General features: G+C 45.1%; 1 protein-coding gene across 2 annotated transcripts; it reads right to left on the reverse strand.

Annotated features, from left to right (window-relative positions):
- Window positions 1-10,767: 10,767 nt before the first annotated feature.
- Window positions 10,768-23,423, reverse strand: LOC119449976 (protein YIPF6). Of its 2 annotated transcripts, none has more exons than XM_037713300.2 (7): window positions 23,385-23,423; window positions 22,889-23,023; window positions 19,133-19,211; window positions 19,018-19,060; window positions 17,411-17,536; window positions 12,682-12,842; window positions 10,768-11,312 (listed from the first exon to the last, which is right to left on the reverse strand). In XM_037713300.2, the coding sequence occupies exons 1-7, from the start codon at window positions 23,409-23,411 to the stop codon at window positions 11,197-11,199; spliced, it is 687 nt and encodes a 228-aa protein (XP_037569228.1). In that variant the 5' UTR covers window positions 23,412-23,423; the 3' UTR covers window positions 10,768-11,196. The 2 variants fall into 2 exon arrangements, with proteins under 2 accessions (XP_037569228.1, XP_049521516.1); XM_049665559.1 differs by lacking the exon at window positions 23,385-23,423 and adding an exon at window positions 23,101-23,242.
- Between the last annotated feature and the right edge of the window lie 438 nt (window positions 23,424-23,861).

A 23,861-nucleotide genomic window follows, 5' to 3' on the forward strand; every position in this document is an offset into this window, starting at 1 on the left:
TATTTTTTTATCTTTTAGTGGCCGACGCTCCTTCCGGTTGTGAAGCAATCCGTTACCGCTTGTTTTGTGTCGTGTCACGCTAAGCCAGTGTATAAACATGTCAGCGCTCTTCGCCGCGTGCTGGTTAAGTAGCGCTTTCAGAGCAAGAAACAAAAAAAAGAACATTACAGACTAATCCAAACAATAAAAAATATTGAATTCGTTCATTTTTCTGCCGTTTGTTAATTCAACCTTTCGGATAATTCGACCAAATCTTGCGGTCCAACAAGAGTCGCATTAACGGAAGTCGACTGAACCGGACCCCGCCCTGTGCATTCCTTGCATGCCGTGTCTCCGTTCTCGTACTTTCTAGGAGAGGGAGACTTCATCACATATTTCTGATTGCACTCCTCTCACCCTACTCACATTTCTCCTACCCCTTCAGTTCAGGTTGCATTACAGCAACCTGTGCATTTTGTGTAGTGTTTGTCTACCTTAGAGCTGTAACCATTATCCATCGTTCACGGCAATTGCTGCGAGGTAATCGCAATCGTAAAACAAACAAAACAATCAACATATCCTCACGCTACACTCGATCGACTGTAACAAGTTTGTACGGGACCTCCTCATCATTCGATGCGCTAACAATCATCGAATTATACGAACTTTCAATCATTGTCCGCTGGCCTTTGTAGGAACTTCATCCTTCTATATGACTTTACCATCGCACCACCGTCACTCCGCGTTCACGTTATCAGCTGGTGCAACACGGCTCCTGTTAGTGCCTTCCGCGCATATCCTCACGCTACACTTGGGCGTGAGAAAGACTCCACGTGCACTGACGCTTGTTTCCGGAGAGGTTAGCCTAGCGACGAGCTTGACATGCGACTCCGACGACTGCAATACTATAGCGCACTACGGCATCCTATCGTTCGATGACTATCCACCGACACCGCTTTATTAAAACCATGCACCTCCAGACAGAGTGCGCACTCTGGCGCACCCTTTCCATGCGAGAAACTTACTATGCCAGTAAGTGGCGCTCCTTCCTTTTGTAACGAGCGGTACTCACTTTTAAGTGCCGACGTTCCGGAGTTCCAAAGTCCTTTCTTTGGAGGTTATCTATACAACGCTGGCGGATGAATTGTCTTTTTTTATCCTCGAGGAAAGCCGTGCATCTCGAAGGGCCGGCAACACAGGCAGTCCTTATCTAGCAGCGGCGACACAGGTTGATTCCGTTCCTTATAGTATATTCATTATATTCGCGTTCTTTATATGCGAATCACTATTTTTGCGCCTAACTACCGCACACGTCTTCCCTTCATCGTTACACATTTTGCAGCATGATTTGGGCCCAGTGCATTAGCGAACACCCAGTTGCATTTCCGACAGCTGATCGCACAGTAGCAGGGCAGAAGCAGTAATGCTTTCGTATTCGCGCGCATTCGCTGAAGAAACGTATGGCGCGCCGCCGAAAGCGTCATCTTGTTCCTCTAGAGCAAACTGCTCCGCGAAAAGGGTCAATAGGGAATGAGTTGCATGGACATAGAGGAGCATTTAACACTAAAGAGCCGATGCAGCATACAGGAGCATGGGCGGGATATAGCGGAAGGTATAGATGTACTAAGCTGAGATGTAAAGGGTTTTTCGATAAGGGCGGGTCGATGTTGAAATGGAATAAAAAACAAGCTGTGTGTGAGGTATTAACGATTTTTTTAAAAGGCCCATGTATGCCTTTGTGTATGAAATATAACATCGTTCAAATATCCGCCGCGGCGTCTGACGGTGGCACGGATCCGAGAGGTCCGCTTTTCAATGACTCTGCCGCATAGATCCGGCTAAATTTGAGCGATGGCCTGGGTAATGTTGACTTTAATTATTTCCGTATCGCGCCAATTGGGCATGGTTAGCACTATATCGATTGTTTGAAACGCAGCTTTCGAGACCTTTTGCGCCGCTCACGGACATACTGCGCTATCGGACGTGAAGGAGGAGAACTATATTTTTGTTTTTAAAGCAGTTCGCTTTTTTTTCCCCTGCCAAGCACTGATTTTTTAAACGCGCTCCGAAGTTTCGCGATCGTCAAAGCAGAACGCAAAAATGTCCGGCTCCGGAAACGGCGCACGCGCTTCGGGAGATAGCAGATATCGCGATTCCGCTGCATCTGCGGCTGATCTTATCAATACATCGAATAGCAGCGAGTCGGAGGACGCTGACTTTTCGTCGGACTTTGAGTCTGAAAACGACGACGAATACCTTGAAGACGACGCAAACCAGGCCGGAACTTCGGCGGCCGCAGCTCGCCACGCCCAACTGTAGTGCTTGCAATGCAGTTAAATTTTTGTAGCGAAATACCTGTTAAATGAAAAATTTTATTTTTTCCGAGATAGTGCCTAATAGACGGCAATACATTTTGTATATCTCATAAGTTTCATAACATTTTTTTCTTAGTAGATACAAGCGTGTCTTTACAAACATTGTTCAATTTTATCGCACAATCTTGATTTTAACAATTTATATCTTTTTTATGACATACATCTGGTTAATAAAACTTTTATGCAAACTTTTATGAAAGCTAAAGCATTCATTTTGCTTTCTGTTTATTTATTACATTAAATATTGAGTGCAGTAGTTCCCTCAGAAAAAAAAAGACATCTGCCGTAACATACAAAAAACGCCTATTTTCCCCATGGTAGGGGAAGAGTTAAGGGCATCGTTCGATTGCGGCTTATTGGCATAGACCTGCCACTTCAGGAAACCCCACAAGAAAAAGTCTAGCGGAGTCAAATCTCACGATATTGGTGGCCAATTCGCGTCATCTCTGCGAGAGATAACCATACCCTCAAATCGTTCATGCAGGATGTCCATCGTGGCGTCCGCTGTGTTGCACGTAGCCCCGTCCTGCTGGAACCACATGTCGTCTACGTCCATATCGTTCAATTTGGGCCAAAATATCATCGCTCTGTATCGCTCGCCGTTGACGGTGATGGCCTCACCAACGTTGTTATAAAAAAAAATACGGACCAATGACGCTGCCGGCCCAAAATCCGCACCAAACAGTAACTTTTTGTGGATGCATTTCCACCTGGTGAACCTCGTGTGGGTTGGCATCGTCCCATATACAGCAAGTGTGCTTGTTAACATAGCCACTCATCCAAAAATGCGCCTCGTCGCTAAAGATGATTTTTCGGACAAAATTTGGGTCCTCTTCCAAACGCTCCGAGAGAGAGAGAGAGAGAATAAACTTTAATAAAAAGAGCACGCGAGCGTAGGTAGCTCCTTCGCTCTGCAGTGGGTGGTCCCCTCAGGCCAGGAGTCCGGCGGCCTTAGCTGCCCTTCTCGCTCGATTGACCAGGTTGAGCTGGTCCGTCGAGTCCAAACGCTCCGAAGTCCAGTCAGCGAACAAACGGCGTTGTCTATGGTCATTAACTTTGAGCTCCTGGGTTAGTTGGATCTTGTACGGTTGCCGGCCCAAATCCGGACGCAAAATTCGCCAAGTTGAAGTCTGCGAAAGGCCGAGTTGTTCACGGCGAGGAATTGACTGCCTCGGGTTCGCCTGCACAATTTCACGCACCTTGGCGATGTTCTCGGCCGATCTGGAGTTCTTTTGACGTACGGGTGTTGGCAGATTGTTTACCGAACCGGCCGTCACGAATGTAGCCACCAAACGTTGGAAAGTCGACATTGATGGGCCACCGAGTCTCCCGTAAAATGGGCGCACCGCGCGCAACGTTTGCACTAACGAACACTCATTTTGATAATGAAATTTTATCCTTTGGAGGTGCTGCTCAATCGTGTAACCTGTCATGGTGATTTGGCATCAGTGACTAGTATAATAAACAGATTACACAGACGCCACCAAACAACATGACCGCCAAACCCGCTAGTAAAGCGAATGAAAATAGCTCGGCTACAGCGAAGTACGTGCATCAGACGTAGTGAATCGTTTGCAATGACTGGCGGTAGATTTCGGGCGGGTAGGCACCCCCAAGGTACAGTGGCTAGAATGGGGAAGTGTGTCGAACGCGCCGGCTCGCGCGTGCCCCTTTGAGAGGAAACCGCCAGGTGGCGCTGACACACACAACATCGTAATAGTCATGGCTAGGTGGCGTATGCCACCGCCCGATTTAAAGGGTTCAGCCTCATCCATCCATCCATCCATCTTGAGAGGCTTTACAGGTCAAACAGAACGGAACCTCCATGTACAACAGTGCACTCGGAACAGGTGGACCAAGATGAGGATAGCGGGGGACTAAGGTGGGAGTTTACGCCTTGCACCATTGATCGGGCAATATCGCGCATCCACACCCAAACGGCGTCTGGTCAGGACGGCATCTCGGCCCGCCTCGTGAAAAGCCTTGGCCCCAACGCAAGGGAACAGCTGGCTGATTTATTCACGGGAATCCTCACTGGAATGTCAATACCTAGTGACTGGCTCCAGGGCAGAGTGTCCCTCATCCTGAAATGCGGAGGGAAAGCAGATAAGCTCCAAGACTACCGACCCATAACGGTAACAAGCGTCCTCTACAGAGTCTTCGTACAAGCTTTGAAGGGATGGATTGAAGGCTGGGCAGAATCTGAGCGTCATCTCACGGAGCTACAGAACGGTTTCAGACGAGGACGGCGTTTGGAAGACAGTATCTTCGTCATAGCCCAGTGTGCCGAAATAGCAAGGAAGGAAGACCGGTCCTTGATCTGTTGTGCGCTGGATGTAGAAAAGGCCTACGATAGTGTGCCTCACTCTGGTCTTTTTGAGCGCCTAGCAGTTTTGGGCCTCCCTGCGAAACTGCTAGGCACCATACAACTGTTATACTCCGACAACGAGGTGGCCGTCAAATTCGGCTCAATAGAAACTGGGAGGATCAGGGTGAACAGAGGACTACGTCAAGGTTGCCCCCTTTCACCGCTCATGTACTTACTGTACGTGTCGGGCGTTGAGAGAGCCCTCCTGCAATCTGGCCTGGGATTTGGTCTGCGGTACACGACCAGCGGGATTGACGACAACCGCCGGATCCCAGGCCTGGCATACGCAGACGACCTCCTGCTGATGGCAGAGAGTCCTCGCGACATGCAGAGCCTACTGGACATATGTGCAAATGAAATGAAGAAGCTTGGCCTTCGATTCAACGCTCAGAAAACCACAGTGGTTCAGTTGGCCGGGAAGTTGGTAGAAGGCACGGTGCTACGATTGGGGGAAGAGGTCCTACAAATTGCCTCAGCAGTCAAGTACCTTGGAGTAAACTTGTGCAACGGCAAGGACTTGTACGGGCTTCACGAAGAGAAAGTGGGACAGACTGCTCTTAGAGCCCAGTGCATATTGAGACGCAGGTGCCTATGTAACCGCTTCGTAATGATCAGAGACCTGTGGAAACTGGTTCATGTTCCTGCTCTGACATTTGGAAACGCGGTGGTGTGCCTCACAGCGAAAGGTCGGGATGAGCTTGAGAGGCGACAGCGAGAAGTCGGCCGAATAGCGGTCGGATGCCATGGTACTGTAGCCAACGAGGCCGTGCAAGGCGAGTTAGGATGGTCTAGTTTCGCTGCACGGGAGGCCTCAAGCAAGCTGGCTTTCTACAACCGCCTGTTACATATGCATCGCGACAGGTGGGCGAGGAGAGTCTTCGACTACTTGTCGGCAACCTGTCTTCGCACACAGTGGACTCGGAGGGTACACCATTTGAAGCAAAAGAACGGCCTCATACGAGACCCCATGCTGGCGCAATCGATCGGAGCCTACGCCAAGGCAGTGCAACAAAGAGTCCGGGACGTGGAGGAGGTGGCGTGGCAACTGGCTTTGGCCCAAAAAGAGACTGTCTTTCTACCGTCAACACAAGAGCTCCATCAAAGCTACCCGCCTATATGACAATAGCGTCGGGAGCGCCCTCCTTTTCGAGGCTAGAGCAGGGGCGCTGCGCACTTTGACGCGGCAACGTGCGTTCGATTCAACAGTGACGTGTGTGTTGTGCCGTTCATGCGGTAAATCGGATGAAACAATCGAACATCTGGTGCTTCAGTGTGACGAGCTTGGCGAGTCTGAATCTCAGACAGCGCTAGCAGTAGCGCTCGGCTTCGAGGACACTGAGGGAGAGGTGCAGGCTGCGGCAGTGTCCAGAACTAAGCGACGCCTTGAACAGTGGAGAACAGCAACACAACAATGTAGGCGGTTGCCAACAGCGTCCGTGGAAGACCGGGGAGGAAGTATCCGCGACAGTGTATGTGCACCTTGAGGGCACGAAGTCGGCCACTCTTCCTGGAACACACCTGTGTATAGTCTTTTTTTTTTTTTTGCTTCCTATAGCCGTTTCTTTTTTATTTTATTTCTTTGCTTCATTTTGCCCGGCCGTCATTGTAATGGCCGCCCGTTTCAAAGGGAAAGGCACCACTTCATCATCATCATCATCACGTCGGCCGCGACGGCGGCTAGCAGACGCAGTGCAAGGGCGCTGCGTGGAATGCGATCGTCCACGCGCGCAGCCGAATATGCAATAACAAAAAAAGAAAGCTTCGTAATATATATTCTCGCTCGTGCATGGCGGCAAATGGCGATATAGTGGCTATGCTAGCCCTTTCGTAATTGAAAGGTAACAATCCGATTGATCGCGCGTCGATGGTAGAATGTAGCTTGCTTTAGACGATTTACTCCGGCTGACACCTTATCGAACTCAAAGTAAGAAAATTCCCAGTGGTAACTCGGAAGTAAACATTTTATTTTTTGACGCACTGTTTACGCAAACAACTAATTTTTGAAGAGTGCCTCACAATCCGTTTAAAACACACCATTCTCCGTCAGTGATTATTTTTTGCTACGCGACGCACCTGAGCTGGTGCTTTTTTTCTCAGGAGAAAGAAAATGTTTTAAATTGTTGACAAACAGTTGAAACAGAACGTTGTCAGCCTTATGTTATTCTCTGCTAAGTGACGCGACTGAGCTTCAGGTGCTTCTTCTTTTCACGGGAAGACTCTCTCTTTGTTGAGTGCCTTCGTGTAGAAGGGAAAACGGATGACCAAAAATAATTTTGTAACTTGGTTGGCATGGCTGGGGCCATGCGGTGCACAGCCCAATATGACGTCGTTTTTGTGCAGACAGTAGACGAGCTCTTCCAAGCTGTCACTGTGCAGCTCGTTGCAACTGAACCACATCGAAAACAGTGCATGGTTTCAAGGGAGTCTTTACAAATGAGAAGAGCTTCTCCGAAGGGTGAATGAGGCCCCCATTGACGCAGAACTTGGTGAACATCGCCACCTGTTCGATGGCTTTGCCGGTGGCAACAAGGAGCTCGTTAAAACATTTCTTGCGCACAGACCACTGGGGATTTACCCTGCCATGCAGAAGACTAACCGCGAGTCGCTCATCTTTTCAGGGTAATCATGGTCGGGTAGCATTGCGGATTCAAAACGACAGACTGGTGGGCTGGTTGGTATGACATTATTTACACAGTAGCGCAGAAGCACACGGACGGCGAAAGAAACAGACGGGACACAGCGCTAAGAATTAACTGAGTGTTTGTCGCGTTAGGCGCATGTGTCATTTGAACTTGCTAGGTTGATTTGTGTGTGTCTTCCTTGTACATTCCTTTTGTGTGTCGATATATATATATATATATATATATATATATATATATATATAGTAAAAGCTCGATGATACGATCACAGCTAATACGAATTTCAGGATGATACGAATTTTTCTGTGGTCCCGGCCGAGCCCCAATACTTTGCAACGTGCTAGAGAACGGTTGTTACGAATCGATTTCCGGCCTGCGTCGGTTGATACGAATAAACGCCGCCCCCACCGACGGCCGCGAAAGAGAACAGCGCGCAGTCACGCGCTTTCTCCCGTTCTCTTTTGGTGCTGGAGGCGCGGACGCGGCGCCGGACAGCGCGGACTCCGCGACTGGGCGCGAAGAGTTTGAAGCGGTGGCGCTTTTGTACTTTTCCTCCTTTTCGGCGGCCGCCCATCGGACGGAGTGGCTGCTGTGCTTCGGGCCGCGTTCTTTGTGTTTGCTTTGTGTTACCTAGTCGCAGCGAGCTATGTCTACCGAGATAGAAGGACATTAGAGACTTTTTCTTCAAGAAATAAATGCTTTTTACGTACATGTGCCTGAGTGACTTCACCTCTGACTCTTTAATTTAGCTACAGTCGAATCTCGTTAATTCGAACACGCTTATTTCGAACATACCGCGCACCGACAATGCTCTTAGCAGCGCGCCAAATCACGCGGCGGCGCCTCCGACCGGCATTGCTCCGACACCGCCGTAGAGCAAAAGCTCAGGAGAGACCCCTTAATGCCGCGCGCGAAGGAACGGGAAAAAAAAGAACCCGCGGCGGAAATTTCACCCTCTCTCAAATTGCAAGGTCGCCGTTTCTGCATCGCGCCGGAACAAGCGTGTACGTGCCGACTAGTGTGTTCTAGACAACCGTATTCTAGCACACACTAGTGCCGACGTCTCAGCCACGCGGATAAAATGGCAGTGAACCCTTCTGGTGAGAAAGCTACGAGGGAGTTGAGAGGGAGGGACGGAGGGCGTGGGGAGCCTTAGAAGCGGCGGAGTTGACGCGGCCAAATCCGCTTCCCTGCCGCCCTCCTCCCTCACCTTCGGTCTCCGCACACACCGCACCCGTGCGCCGGCGCCGCCCGCTCCCTGAAGCTTCGTTTTCTGCCGTTATCGGGAAGCGACCGTTAGCCGGCCTGGGCAGTTTCGTGGCCCGCGCTTGCTATGCGCTTGCTCGCCGCAATATTTCACGACTCGCACCGTTCGTGCATCGTGCTATGGTGCATGAATACTTCAAAAATACGTCCTTTTAATTCGAACAAATTTTCGGGCCCCTTCGAGTTCGAATTATCGAGATTCTACTGTGGTTTTAATTGTTTCGATGATACGAATTTCGGCTAATACGAATATTTTTCGTGACCCCGTGATATCCGTATCATCGAGCTTTCACTTATAGTGTGTGTGTGTGTGTACGTGTGCGTGTGTGTATCTGCTCTCGTCCAATAAACACTCCGTTGTTAGCGCTGTGTTCCGTCTGTTGCTTTCACCGTCCGTGTGCTTGTGCACTATATCCTGCGTAAATAAACCATTGTGGACTTCTTTATCATGTGAGAAGCTTCTTCAACCTTCCCACTATCCAGCAGTGCGTCCAGATCATGGTCTGCATCCTCAATGCTGAGAAGTGTCAGATCGCCCCCTTCACAGTTGCCACTGCTGGGAGCTTTGACCAAATCGTAGAAACTAAGGCAGTTCACGGCGAGCAAAAATTGGGCAGCAGTACGATAGTAGCATCCAGACATGAAACAATGTTTTTGCACCATTAGTACGCATATAGACATGCTGCAGCACAAAAAGAAACGAACGTAACTTTCCACAGGTCAGGGCGGGCGGCGTCACTGAAGCAGCAGAGCCGGCGCGACTCGCATCGGGCGACGTATAAACGTCAGCACGCGCCCCCTCGCGGCTCCCTGCCGGCGGCTTCAATGCACCCCATAGGCGCTGCCTGTCGCTCGGCACACTTCCCCATTCTAGCCACTGTACCCAAGGTTTTCCAACTTCCTCAGATTTGCCAACATTTGCGATGTCTTTTTTTCTTTTTTTGTAGATTGACTTTTGTGTCTGGTGGATATGGTATAGTAGTTGACTAAATGCCAAGGTTCTCAGCCCTGTATCCTATTCGTCCGTCGTGCTGCAAATGTCGCATTACATTCCGTAGCGTTCCGCTTCACAAAATTCATAACGGTGAATGAATGATTGCGGGGTTTAAGTCCAGAAGCTGCACAGTGGGCAATGAGAGGTGTAGTAGTACAAAACTCCGGAACAATTTTGATCACCTGAAGTACAGTACACAAGAGTTTCTGCATTCTCCCACACCAGATTCCGAACGCCACGGCTCGTAGTCGAACCTGCGACCTCGCTCTCAGCAGCAGAAAACCACTAGCCACTGCGTAATGGTATCCGCTAATAAAGTACCGCTAAATATAATGCTCTAGGATAGAACTTCGTTTATATTATTTGACCTTTCAGTTATTCATTTTATAAAGGTTGCTCCAATTATGTTTCTAAGTGGAAGAACGCTAGATTCCCTGTGCCGGTGTTAACAGCCATGTGCACGAACCGCAGACATTTTTGTTGCACTTAATGAAATCATTAGTTACATAACGTTGAAATTCCGACATGGCGGCCACTACGTCTCGGTGAAGGTCGCCTAGCAAAATATGTGACGCAACTGTTTGGACTCTAGAGCACGCCATCTTTACTATTATCCTACTTTTACCCATGCAAGTTGAAATGAAAAAGTCTGCGATAACAAAAATGCCGCATGGACGCATTTCACTTTGAGGTCTCTAGGTAAACTTTCTTACTGTAGTTGCATCCCCTCTGTGCCATTGCGCCTTTGTTGCACTTTCGTTATTCGCAGATCTACGCCTTCTGCCGTCCAGAGGTAGCTTACCCGAAGAGCTTCACCTAGTGGCTAAGTGCTGCATCTTTAGGCGCAAAGTTGATAGTGCAAACACATTGGGTTAGATTGGTGCAAATACGGCATTTTGGATAGCTAGGCTGTCTTGTAAAATACATCAATGGAAAGATTTAGTCCCCCTTAGCTAGTCGACAGTAACCGGGAGTAAACAAGACCTTTCAACTACTGTAACCAAACCAACATAATACAGGAACAACATTATTTCCCATGCTTTCGAGTCTTTTATTGACTGAATAGTGCGCTTTATCAACGTCTTATTACGGGGAATGAAATAAGGGTCACATTGTGGTCAGGACTTGATGATGGAAACAGACAGCTTAAGATTCAACCTTTATTAGAAAGTGTTCTTTGTACAGAAACTTGTGGAATGTGACTAGACATCTCAACATTCAGCCTCCCACACAAACAAATGAAGCGCAAAGAATGCTTTTTGAGGAAGCATCCTCTCGTTATCACACTCAGAACAGCTACTTTCATCAACGTAGAAGCTACTCCTAGTTCTTTGAACTGTTGGGACAATGCATTCTTTCTTTCCAAAGAAAAGCACAGTTGCAAAGCACACTTTCCTCCTACTTCACAGCGAGCAACAAAAATAAGTTAGGTCCCCATCCCAGTGTCTCCTTTGAATGAGAAAAAGAAAATGCACACAGAAATCAGGTCTAGTGCATACACTGTGGTTGGTCAGTTCAGTTTGCTTCATGAGGAGAGAAAAAGGAAGATATGTCTTCAGCTTGTTCCACAAAACCCTAGGGTGACCGCGCGAGTATCAGCCAGCTGATCACAAAGTAGAACAGACAGATGGGATACACGGCCAGCGCTTTTTTTGATGATGGCTGGCTGTCCGCGAGGAACGCCGTTGATGCTTGGAAGGAAAGAAAGAAAGAAGTCACTGTTACCAAGAGAAATGAGTAAGGGATGCCAGAATAGTCTATAAACAAATTAGCTTTTTTACATAAAAGTAAACATATTACATACTTTTCTTGCTATGCCAATCAGAATTACCACTAAGCTTTCCTTCTGCTTGCCATAATTAGCAGAACAACGGCACTAAGATGTTTTTTTTTTTTCTAACATAGCATAAATGTGGTAGGACGTGACTTAGATTCAGTTTAACTGCAGTTAGGTGACATAATTAGCAGAATAACGACAGTAAGGTGTGTGTGTGTGTTTTTTTTTTTTTGCTAACATAGCACAAATGTGGTAGGACATAACTTGAATTCAGTTTAACTGCAGTTAGGTGACTACTATACTGGATGAGTAACTTGGGCGAGTTGGTGGGAATTCATGTTTAGGAAAATAACAGCACTGGGTAGACAAGGACACAAAGAAGTGTCGTGTTGTTCTTTGTGTCCTTGTCTACCCAGCGCTGTTATACCCCTGTCAAGCGGGCAAGTTAAGTGCACTTACGGGGAGTGCGCTTCGGGACCTTTAGTGACACTTTAGGCTACGCGGTTCTAAAGGGAAAACAGAGCGCAGTCGCAGTAAAAAAAAAAAATGGCGACAGACTACGAGCGCGTTTTGCAAAGATTTAGATTAAAACGAAAAGTACTTCTAAAAAGTTATTGTTTTACGTTGTAATATTAATAAAAAGAAACATAATCTATGTTTTTTCAACAAAAAACGGAAATATTTTTTATTATAAGAGTGTGGCAAGTCAATGCCGGCCAAAAAAAATGCCCAGCCAATCCAGAACATAGCGGCATGCGATGAGGCGGCATGTGATCTTGCTAGAACAGAATATGAGTGAGCTTTAGGCTGTTATCTGTGCGCAAGAGCTGTTCAACCACTAAAATGACCTTCTGTGTCCTTTTTTTATGTATTACATGTTGTACCATTGAAACCACTGGCGGCGAGGCTATGCACTCGGCCAGAAAAGTGCGTTAAGTGAACGCCCTTCGACCGGAGTACACTCATCTGCGAGTGACACTCCACTTGCGACGTTTAGATTTGGCAAAGTGCACTTAAACCGAGTGACACTCTCCGTAAGTGCACTCAACTTGCCCGCTTGACAGGGGTATTATTTTCCTAAACATGATAACCACATGACTGAGGTATTCCTGCACTCGTATAATGTTTAGAACTAGAAAAGCAGGTTACAAATGCAGATTTTGCTGAATACACATCTAATCAGTGTCCGACAAGAGACAAATAGGAATGCATGAGGGCATTAGGAATTTTTACTGTTGCTATTTGTATTGCAAAGATACACAATAAAGAAAAGGCAGCCTCACCGAATACAGCCCAGCCAAAGCCAAGCATGGTCACAAAGAAGCGGAGGATGAACAGGCCAACAGTCTGGTTCCCAGCTAGTAGAATGAGCCGGCATATGACCAATGCAACACAGGGTGCCAGCAAGCAGTAGCCCAGCACACACACACTCTGAAAGAATGATCTGGGCACAGGAGAAAGTAAGCTCAGGATTGGCAACAAGTCGTAGATTAATTCCAAAAAAGAGTTTAAGCACCCAAACTATATTTCACCAACACTGCCTCATTCAGCCCCATAGCTAACCGGTGCAACAGCCACCACAAACAAATAAGCGCTCGCTGTGCACCGAGTGCTCATCTGAAGACTAGTGCAAGAATGTTATTACATTCAAACCTCGGCATGACGAAATCACATTTGACACGAAAATACCCCCATTGTATCCAATATTCACTATAAACCTATATGCGTTATGTGCTAATATTGGATAATATTTTTAATTTACTTTATTATGTCTGATCATTTGTTACATACGTGTTTGTTATATCGAGGCTCTACTGTATATCCCAAAGATTGCAATTAGGGCGTGCTACAAAAGAAACATTGGAAAGCTCCAGATTAAACTTTAAGGGCTCGGCTTTTTTAACGAGCATTGAGATTTCAGCGCGTCTTTCCTACGTTGATATAAATCGACTGCCTGTGACTATGCATTCAACATGCAGAATGCATTAGTTGCCGAGAAATGTTCTGACATCATGGGTACAGTGCAAATGCTAATGTCTGCAGTACTGCGCAGTATTTTAAGATTAGCCTAAATTGCCATGCAAAAATCACAGATTCAATTGCATCAAAGCTCTTGGATGTTCCTCCACCAAAGCTTCTTTAAAATAAAATGCACCTTCTGCAAAGACATTTTAATACCTTCCATCAAAAATAACTTGGCAACACTGCCCTGCTTCGAAAACAATTCTATAAGCCTTCTTTGTTAAATAATTGAATCAATTTAATGATATTGGCATATTGAAACACTAACCACGGCAAACACAGGGTTACTCTGTAAACACTAAGAAATTCCGTATTTAACAGGTAATTCATTGATTCACTTAACACACAAAATGTCATTGAACTGCCACAATTGAAAACCAGCCAGGAATGGAACAGTGCACCAACTCTATATTAAGAGGTTTAACCCTTCGCAGTTCTAAATTTACACTGGCTTAGCAACCTGTCTAGTTCGAAACTATTTTACTTGATTTAAGCACCGCAAAAATAATATACTCATATGTGCAAATACATTGTAGGATATTTAATATTTTTTTTCTCTTTTCGTGTGTTCCAGTTCATATCAGCACGTATTGGAAAACAGTACTGCACTGTTAGAAGCATTGCCCGGGCTGTAGCTGAGGACTTCTGGAGCGTGCCTCAGGCTCATTTGATAAAATTTCTTTGTCTGATGGTGGAGTTTTATTTTCCTCTTCGCTAAACCCATCGTCACATTCACTGAAACCAGGAGAACCATTCACATAAAACGTGTGACGAGATCACTGCCATGCTTAGAAGCAGTGAAAAAAAAAAAAGCTCAAGCCAGCAGTGCTTTCACGCCTTTTTGGTTGGATGGATGGATCGATGCTATAAGTGTTCCTTTTGAAGCGAGGTGGTAGGTTGTGCCACCAAGCTCTTTTTTTTTTTTTTTGCCAGATCTCTTACCTATCTTATTTTTTATTTTTCTAGAGACAGATAATTCCCAGCATCAAACTTTCTGAGCCATTATTAGGCACTTTGTTTTTGTATGCCTCCATTTTTTGTGGTCTCCCTACATTTCCGCCACCAAACCTCCAACCACCTTTTACTACTCTCTGCAATGGACATGTTTACTTTCCCCCTGCTATCCCTGAACTCTAGGGCTTCAAGGAGGCCAACAGAGCCTAAACCAACAGCCGAGTAGATATCATCACATTTTAATAAAACATTTTCTATCATTCTCCTAGTTCTACCGCAGCAAACACAAGCTTCTTCTTCCAGGATGTACCTCGCTTTATAACTACACGCTCTAAGGCATCCCAATCTCACTTCAAAAAGTAAAGAGCTTCCCTTTGAGTTGTCAAATTGTTTTCTCCCTGATTTCATTTTTACCTCATAGGAAGTTACTCATAGCCTGTTTATTTTCCATCGCTGGTACTTAGGAGATTGCCTGCATCTCTTAGTGTAACTTTCTTTGTTGCCATGTTGCTTACTATACCGGTCACACACTTGCTGGTAAACTTCTTAGTTCTTTACCTCCACTGTGAGTACATATCTTTCCTGCACAAATACTTGAACAGTCTGACGACCCATCTACTTTCTTTCATACTCCTCAGTCATTTTTCGAAATAAATTTTACTCTGAACTTCCCTCACTTCAAAACTTGTCCAGGCCATATCGCCCTGTACGGCTTCATATGTAGTCTTCTCGTGAGCACCCAATGCATCCACATACCCCGGAGTGCCTCGTATCTATTTTATCCCCATAGCGCTCTGTGTTTCATTATGGCTGGATTTCTTTTCCCTTTGCCATTATTGTTTTTCCCTGTGTTTCCATACATATATTGCCCTCGTTTATCCATACACCGAGGCATTTGTATTGCTTTAATTGGAATATTTCCTGGCCCTGTAGTGACACTGTCTGTTCACTGTTTTCATTAAATACCACAAGACATAATTTTTTTATCGCTAAATTTCATCCTAAGTCTCACCTTTCTGTCCACAGATATTAGCCAGACGTTGCATGTCGCATTGCCTGTTAGCAAGCAACACAATGTCGTCCGCATAAAACAAACCTGGGAACTGCTGTTCTATTATTGTGCCCGCCTGTTTGTGTGGGAGATTAAACCCAATGTTGATTCCTTCTAGCACCCTTTCCATCCTTACCATGTACATCATAAACAATAGCGGAAATAAAGGGCACCCCTGTCTCAGTCCCTTGTTGATATCAACTTTCTCCTTGCTCCTCATCCCTTCCCATTCAATACAAACAGTATTTTTTAGGTAAATCTCCCTCAAAAGCTGTATACAGTTGTTGCTTTAGCCTTCTCCTTACAGAATATCCCACAAAATGTTGCAGTTAACATTTTCATACGCTCTCGTAATGTCTGAAAAAGCCACATATAACAGTCTCCTTCCTTCTCTGGATATTTCAATACACTGAGTAATCACAAATAAGTTCTCATACAAACGCCTACTGATTATGAAGCCATTCTCAAGTTCTCCCCATATGACATTATGTTCTGGCCATGCTCGCATTTTTAATTTAAATGACTGTATTGCTAACCTGTATATTACCAATGTAATGGTCAATGGTCTATATGAGTGAATTCTATCTTTTTTGCCCTTACCTTTATAAAATAAATTAATTCTACTTTGTCGCCAATTGTTTGGTATTCACCTATCTTGTAAGCTTTTTCCTACTGCTTTCAACAGAGCTTCCTTACTTTTTGGTCCTAGTTCTTTAATCAGCCTAACGGGAACTTCGTCTAACCCTGTGGCTGTGCACTTAGGAATTTTTTCTTCAGCTCTTTTCCCAGTTGAAATTTCTTAGCACTAGCTCCTTTTACTTGCTTTAGTGCTGCCATCTATAGGGAAGTTCCTATCTTTCATTTCTATATTTGTCTCCTCCTTTCGGAAGAGTAGGCAGGCGTTGTGCCCCTTCTGGTGGCAGTTGCCAGCCTTGCTCCTCGCTTTCTCTTTCCTGTGTATATGTTTACAAACCAAATGATAATAATATAGGGAAGAGGATAAAATAAATAGAAGTGCACACTTGTTCAAACATTTAAAATATGGCACTGCATATCCACTGATATAAAAAATGTGGGCAGTTTAAAAGCCTTGGTGGGCTCCTCCTGACAGTTAAAAAGCCTTGGTGGGCTCCTCCCAACAGTTTAAAAGCCTTAGTGAGCTCCTCTAACGGAAGGTGGCTTCCAACAACAGACCATAAAGAGTTAACATCCCAAAGCAACTCACAGGCTATGAGAATTGCCACAGTGGAAATATCCACATCTATTTCAACCAGCCAGGGATTTTTAACGTGCACCCAAAGCTTACTACGACAAACTGAATAGACCGTTTGCACAGAAATGGTATGCCATAGCCTTTGAGCCACTGCAGCAGGCTACACTGGCTCTTATCCAATGTCATTTCAATGTAGACTCTTGTACTCCCTCTTTGAAATAGAAATGATGTATACCTTAATCCGATCTACAATCACAACCTTCATCACATGCTCAAATGTATATACCCTCGTGCTCATCCTTTTTACCCTTCATAGTGAACAAGGCTTTCACATGGGGGCTGGAATGCTGAATTCATTATTTTTTACCATGGTAGGCATTTGTACTGTTTCTTCACAATCCCTTCTACCCTTCACAACTACCTCAAATAGTGTACCAGCATCACAATCGGCCATTAATTTGTTTTTAAGAATAGAAGAGAACCAAACAAAAATAGCTGCACTGTACTAATAAAGTGCCACTTCATGACAAAAAAAAAAAAATGTCTTCCAGGCTCAGTTATCTCTGCAACTAAAAAAAAGTAAACATTGTGTCTAAAAACAACAATGTAGCATTATGAAGCAATGCAACGTTATACACCAATTCTTCACTAACATCGGACTAGTCAGAAGATTTGTTTGCTAATGGCGACGATCAAATAGCAGACATTACAAAAGCAAATGACACTGCACACAAGGAGCGTGTAGCCAGTGATTTAACAAAGCTGTGCTCACATTGTTCCGCCCAAAAGCCTGCAGTTCAATGTGACCACACCAGCGCCCACCCACACCAAGACGAAGATTTGGGCAAACTGAGGAGCACCGCTGTGTATTTTCTCATCCTCTGGTTGCTGCAGCATCCTAAGCAATGACAGAAGATGCAAAATGTTAACAAAAACTTGCCATTTCTCTTTCTTGGAGGACAGAAAAGATATCAGGCACTTCTATATTACTGAAGTTGGCCACCTTCCCACTTGTTAATAAGGTAATAAGCCCACCTTCCCACTTTATGTTAACAAATAGACAGCCATGATGAAAGTCAGCTGAGGCGAGGCACAAAAGGGCAACACAAAGGGACATGAAAGCATGGCTCAGTATCACAAAAACGGCACTTCCTCTCTCCAAGGAACAGGTTGCGTCATACCCTGCAGCACAACCTTTCTCTAACATTCCCAATGTTCAAAAGTGCATACACCGAAAACACAAGCCTTCGCCCCTAAACACACCAGCGGCAGGGATGACTCGCCTCATACTTTCCTCACTGATGTCTTAAAAGCCATCACAAATGTTCCAAGGTAAATGTAATAAAGGCACTGCCTACAGAGGAAGAGTTTATGGGCTGAAGGTTATAGGTATGCTCCCTCTTTTCCTATTTCCCAGACATCGAAAGAACAATAGCTGTAAATGGGAGTGGGCTGTGTGCACTGCTAGGGGTAAGATTGTTGTGGAAGAACTCAGCTTGTGTAGCAGTCACACAACACCAGTCGCCAGTACCCGAGTTTGTTTATGTGGCTATGGCTAACATGTGTAAAGAAGAGATGTTATTTGCATTTCCTGAAGTTTTAGCGTATGTGTCACATGAGTCAAAATGGGAACTCCCACGTTTTGTGGATTGAAGGTGGTGCAGCATATCTGGATCACATCGGGAGTGGCCTGGAAGCACACTGCCGAGCAAGGGACAGTTGTCAGCCCGGTGAATACAGAAAAAAACTTTTGTCACCTAGAACCACTGTGATTTCCAAACTAAATTAAGTACATTAGCTCTAGACACAGGTGACAGTTTATTTATATTTGATTGCAGTTATTGAGTGAGTTGACTGACATTTAGTGTGCAGCAACATGCATCAGCTGGGCATAGAAAAACATAACTTCTGTTACTTGGTGCTTGACTGAGACGTTGCCTCGACAGTGCACTATGAGAGGTGACGATCAGCAATAAGTGTTGCTGAAGCCCTGGCCAGAGGCAAAGGTGCATAAATGCGCACCGACACACTGTCTGCTGCATTAGGCACACAAAAAAAAAAGGCAAAAAGGCTTCCTGCACTGCATATAATGCTAGGAAGTACCATCATCTTCCAGATTAGAAGGTGTAATGATAGATAATACTAGGATCCCTACGCTCTCTACTTTCCACCCTTTGTATATACAGTATATACACACACACACACATGTTGCCATGAATGAATTACAGTTGAAAGTCAGCAGTGTGCATCATCCATTTGTGTTCCTTTGCACCTTGCTTCAGCTGACAATTATAATAACAACACATACAATAAGAAGTTGGATAAAATTTGTTACTTTATGGAATCTCTTGCAATCAAGTGTCAAAATTGTCCGCTTACATGGCAAGGAAGACGCAGAGGATAAGAGGTCCCCATAAGTCCCCTGCATTAGTAATCATTTGCATTAATACAAGTTCATTTGCTCAAGCAAAAGAAGCATGAACGTTATACTTACAGTCTCTCAATATTGTGTTTTTTTGCTTTGGATACAAGACATGTGCAAACTTGATGCCAATAGCCTTCAGATCCCTTACCTGAAAACAAAATATATAAAGCATATAAAATATTCTGCAACCGAAAACTAGGTTAATAGCTACACCTACTTCTAGGCTACACAGGGGTGGAAACAATCATGTGCATAGATATCTTCAAGCCATGGCACAGTAGGCTAAGGAGCTTATCTTGAGCAAACAAAAGTTACGTGTGACCACAACAGAATATACAGCACAAGGTTGAGACCAGATATCCTAGTTTCTGAAGTGTGGTTTATATGTAACAATGGCATGTTTCATCCAGCTTCCATACCCTCAGCTGAGTGCCAATAAATAGACAGCCTTGCCTCTGAAGCACTGACATTGAATGCCGCAAAGAATTAGGCTATGTATTCCTACTAAATTAAGAACAGCAGGCTTGCATTGAAACTCTTTTGGTCAAGCTGCAGATATAAAAAAAAAAGACATCAGTGCCAGCTTATCTACAACTTGACAAAAGGTTTCTCTTTCTGCTCAACCAATTGCCAGGCATGTGATCAATGTACTATAGGTGCAGGCAAAACTGGTTGCATAGCAGTAGAAACTTCCTGCATTATTGCTACTTTTTCAACATGTACACATGACAGTCACTCAGCTGTACACCGCAGATGTCCACTACAAATATTCCTTCCTTATGTTAGCTCTTTTACGTGATTCTCATGCTTTACAGCTTTCCTACTCCTACACTTAGCACTTATACAAAACCTATAGTTTGTTATATTGACTATGGGGAAATCTGCTTGTGCAACATTTCAAACTGCATTTTTTAGTTTGTGGCAGGGCCTGGTTATACATTACAGTAATAAACAATTATTGGTTAGGTTTACTATTTAAAAAGCTGGAAATCTGTGCTGTGGTGCATCAAGTTTGTCCCTCACTTGATCCCTGCTGCTTTTCACTGTACCAGAAAGTATTTTCCAGTTGTGAACCAACAGAGCCAAGTTCCTTTCTGAATTACAATCTTCTCATTTTTTAATTCAAAGTGTGTAACGAAATTTTAGTGAAATTCAGATGCATCAGCAACTTCTCTACTCCAGGATGTACAAAAACAATGTTTAGTCTGAGTGGACAAAAAAAAAGTAATGGAAGAAGAGTTCATATTAACAGTTCAATGGTCACAAACTGCATTTTTCATCAAATTTCCACAGGAAACAGCTCCGATAGCCCACTATGACGTTACAAGCATGATGAACATACAAACCCATGATTGCAACTATGGTGTGCCATATATAATTATTATACAGGAAGCAACTATTTCATACCAGCCTTAGGAAGTGTGCTTAAAAAAAAAAAAAGAAACGACTCTAATCCTTGATTTAGGTGCTAGTGGCACTCGCACCTCGGCGTTGGTGTACCCTGGTGTATTGTAGTGTATTGTTTGGTTAACTTTGCGTTTTCCTTGTGTTAACTTTGTGTTATTAAAGTGAAGTACGATGCAGACACAGAAAACGCTGGTGAATTCTTGATGTAAACTACACTACACAACACTAGGCCCGGCGTCCTCGTGTTCTACTTCCATGGTGAACGGAATGGGTGGGAAATCGAACTGGCGGGAAACTGCCACGCACAGAGGAGCGGGCGAGAGAGCGAAAGAGGGCGCGACGCGTAGGCCCCCAGCAGACGGCGCACCTTACGCGCCCCTCCACTGCTGACGTGAGAGCATGTAACGAGCGTTGGCGCGCAGCTGGCACACGCCAGCGAGCGAGAGGGCAGGTGCGCGTCGGGAGAGTAGAAGCGAGAGAGGAGGGAGTGAGGCCACCCCTCCGCTGTGTTAGGCAGGCGTTCACTCTGTGTGAGGTGGTGTGTAGCTCTAATTAACTTGTTTTTATTTTAATTAGTAATGAGCCGGTACTTCTGGCTTAAGTGTGACATTACTGATGACATCACTTCTGGTCTTGGAGTTTCACGCGAACCTGCACTGATGCGGTGGGTATCTAAAGTACCATTGTGGGCTTTGGTGTAGGGCAATTCGATCTTCCTTAATTATTTCTAGTTATTCCTGACACTTATCTCTTTAGTGTATTAAACCTATGCTCTGATGTCATATTTATCATCAACCATAAGTAGAGCCATCAATATCTACCTGTATTTATTTTATGAGTTATTTTTAATTTCGTCCCACCTCTGTGACAAACCAGAAGTCGGTCCCTAACCGGAAGTTGCTGCGCAATAAGCAAGAGTGTCACTCGGTGCTCGTGCCACTAAAATCCGAGGACACACTTATGAGTTGTTATAAGCACTTCTAATAGGTTCTGAATGCGACAGCATTTATGTCCAATTGAACGCCTCTGAGCGGTCCTTTGAGTGTTGCACTGGGAATAATCTTTTCGAGTTTTGCTGCAGGATATGTTATCGGGTTTTGCGATTAAATTGGTGTGGGTTATATATATATACTATATATATTGTACAGTTTTCAAGCTGGCATGTTGGCTGTAGATGAGAATCATTTGGACGACATTGCTGAGTAATCAAGAATGTCGCATGCCACCAACGTCCTGCATGACGAGAGACCGAGGAAGCAGCAGTGGCCACCAAGGCCGGCAGCAAAGCCCAGTGGGGGTGAGAGAGAGAGATACGGACCACGCACCGGCTTCCGAGAGTGAGATGGCGGCAGCTGCACACGTATCACCCGTCTCAGCCTGCGGTGTCGCCTCATCTGCTCCGTCGAGGCGCACTGGTGACGTAGCGTCACGGTGATGCCCTCTCCCCTCACGCAACAGAGGGTGTGCTATCGCCGCAGCAGGTGTTCCGATTCGCCTGCTCGGCTCCATCGAGGCACGCTCATGATGTGGTGTCGCAGCCAATAGGAATTTAAGTGCCGTTTCGCTGCTACAGACGCCAGCTTTTTCGCTCAATGGGCCATTAGATGCTTTTGCATCAAAAAGTGGGTTTTATCAGCGGTCATAGTGATGTCTGGATTAGCATGTCTCCAGTCAATACCAATACTTAATTTGCTTCTATGTGGGCTTGTTCAGAGCACAAAAAAGGCAATGCTGCCCATGCCACAGGGGCTTGCGGTACCAACTTGGGTCCCAGTAAAGGGTATAAATAAAGTATAGCCTCAACTACTACTTGCAAAATGAACATGATGCATAACAGTCGAAACTCGGGATCAGCGTAAACGTATGGTTTCTGTTGATTAGTAACCTATCCTTTGGGTGCTGGATTCTTTCGCTATTTTTTATTTGGACAGGTTGTCATGCAGTTCATGAGGGTGTCTTAATGAATGGCTGCAGGTCCCCCTCATGTACAAAATGTAACACAGTGTTAACGACCTCACCTACAAAACAACGCCTATAACTTTGTTTTATTATTTGGTTGACAGCCCTTACAATCTTCTCTGATGCAGTCCTCACTCCTGGTCACAGCCAAAACAGAAGGTGAACATCTGCATCTACGCCAGTTGACTAATGTTATCAAAAGTAAAGACAGTGCAACGCTGAACAATGCACACGACAAACAACCTCCCGTCCATTCGCCTGCGTTCAGTGTTGCTTAGTGTTGAGCTGGGAGACATTCTAAAGGGCCTAAGACTGTTTAACTGCTTCAGCTGGAAAGCATGCTATTACGAACTGAGCTATTACTGTCAGATCTCACTAGCTTGCTCTGTAACACAACTTGGCAGCTCTGGCCAGGATCGGCCGGTTTGGTAACGACATCAAACTAAAAGGGCGCCTTACGATGGTAGTAAGCACTGGTTCGTCGAGCGTGTTGAACTCCTTTTCTTCCGTGGGTGTCGCCGCTGCAGCAATGTCACCTTCCAAAGGGGTCTCATAGTCCTGGTACGGGGGCCTCTGGTATCCGCTTGAACCAGACTGCGTGGGGGATCATTGCGAATTAAGGAAAAGCCTTCGTCTTCACAGCCCAAACACATTATACATGTGCTACTGACCATTCCAAAGACGTATGAGTTCGGTTGTTCTAGACAACCTTACTACAACAAATCGTAGATGTAGTTAGTTCTGTCTAAAAAACAATTTGACGGCATCAGAAACCAAGCACGAAGTCCGCATCTATGAGTATATTTTGAGCAGCTCTTTCACCAATATAATCAGCTAATGCGGAATCACATACGTGTATCCCACTAAGAGTCTAGCAACCGGGATTGCTGAAGTCCGCAAACGTACACAAAAATAAACTGTTGACACATTTGTTGACACGTATGTACCATCGTACCTGCAGAATCGCCTTGTGTTCGGCCATATTGGCTACCAAGCCGGTGTTTAAGAGCCGTGTTCTCCCATCTCTATGAATTCGTGTACAAAATTATTATCGTAAAAATACAAGAAAGTTACATTCTCTTTAAAATAATTACTTGAGATGTTATTTATATATGTTTTTGTTTAAAATATATTTGTTGCTTATGAATTGGGCTGGATAGTTCTCGTAGCTCTAGCCACATCAGGGGTGTTTCTGTAGCCATAAAGCAGACGACTCGTTCTATGACTTGTTCCTGCAAAGAACCAAGTGCTGCGATTGCTCAGGGACATTACTGAATTCAACAGAATGAGTAGGTCAGGGCTGTTGCTCCCTTCTGAAGCACTGAAAAACTGGTAGCATCGCTCGAAAACGCCTTCAAGCTGTGCTTCAGTTTAAATATGAGTTACGAAGGAACAGTATCGCCGACTTTGCATCCTTTCTGCAGCTGAATCC

Source organism: Dermacentor silvarum, chromosome 4 (assembly GCF_013339745.2).
Source record: "Dermacentor silvarum isolate Dsil-2018 chromosome 4, BIME_Dsil_1.4, whole genome shotgun sequence".
Taxonomy (NCBI): domain Eukaryota; kingdom Metazoa; phylum Arthropoda; class Arachnida; order Ixodida; family Ixodidae; genus Dermacentor; species Dermacentor silvarum.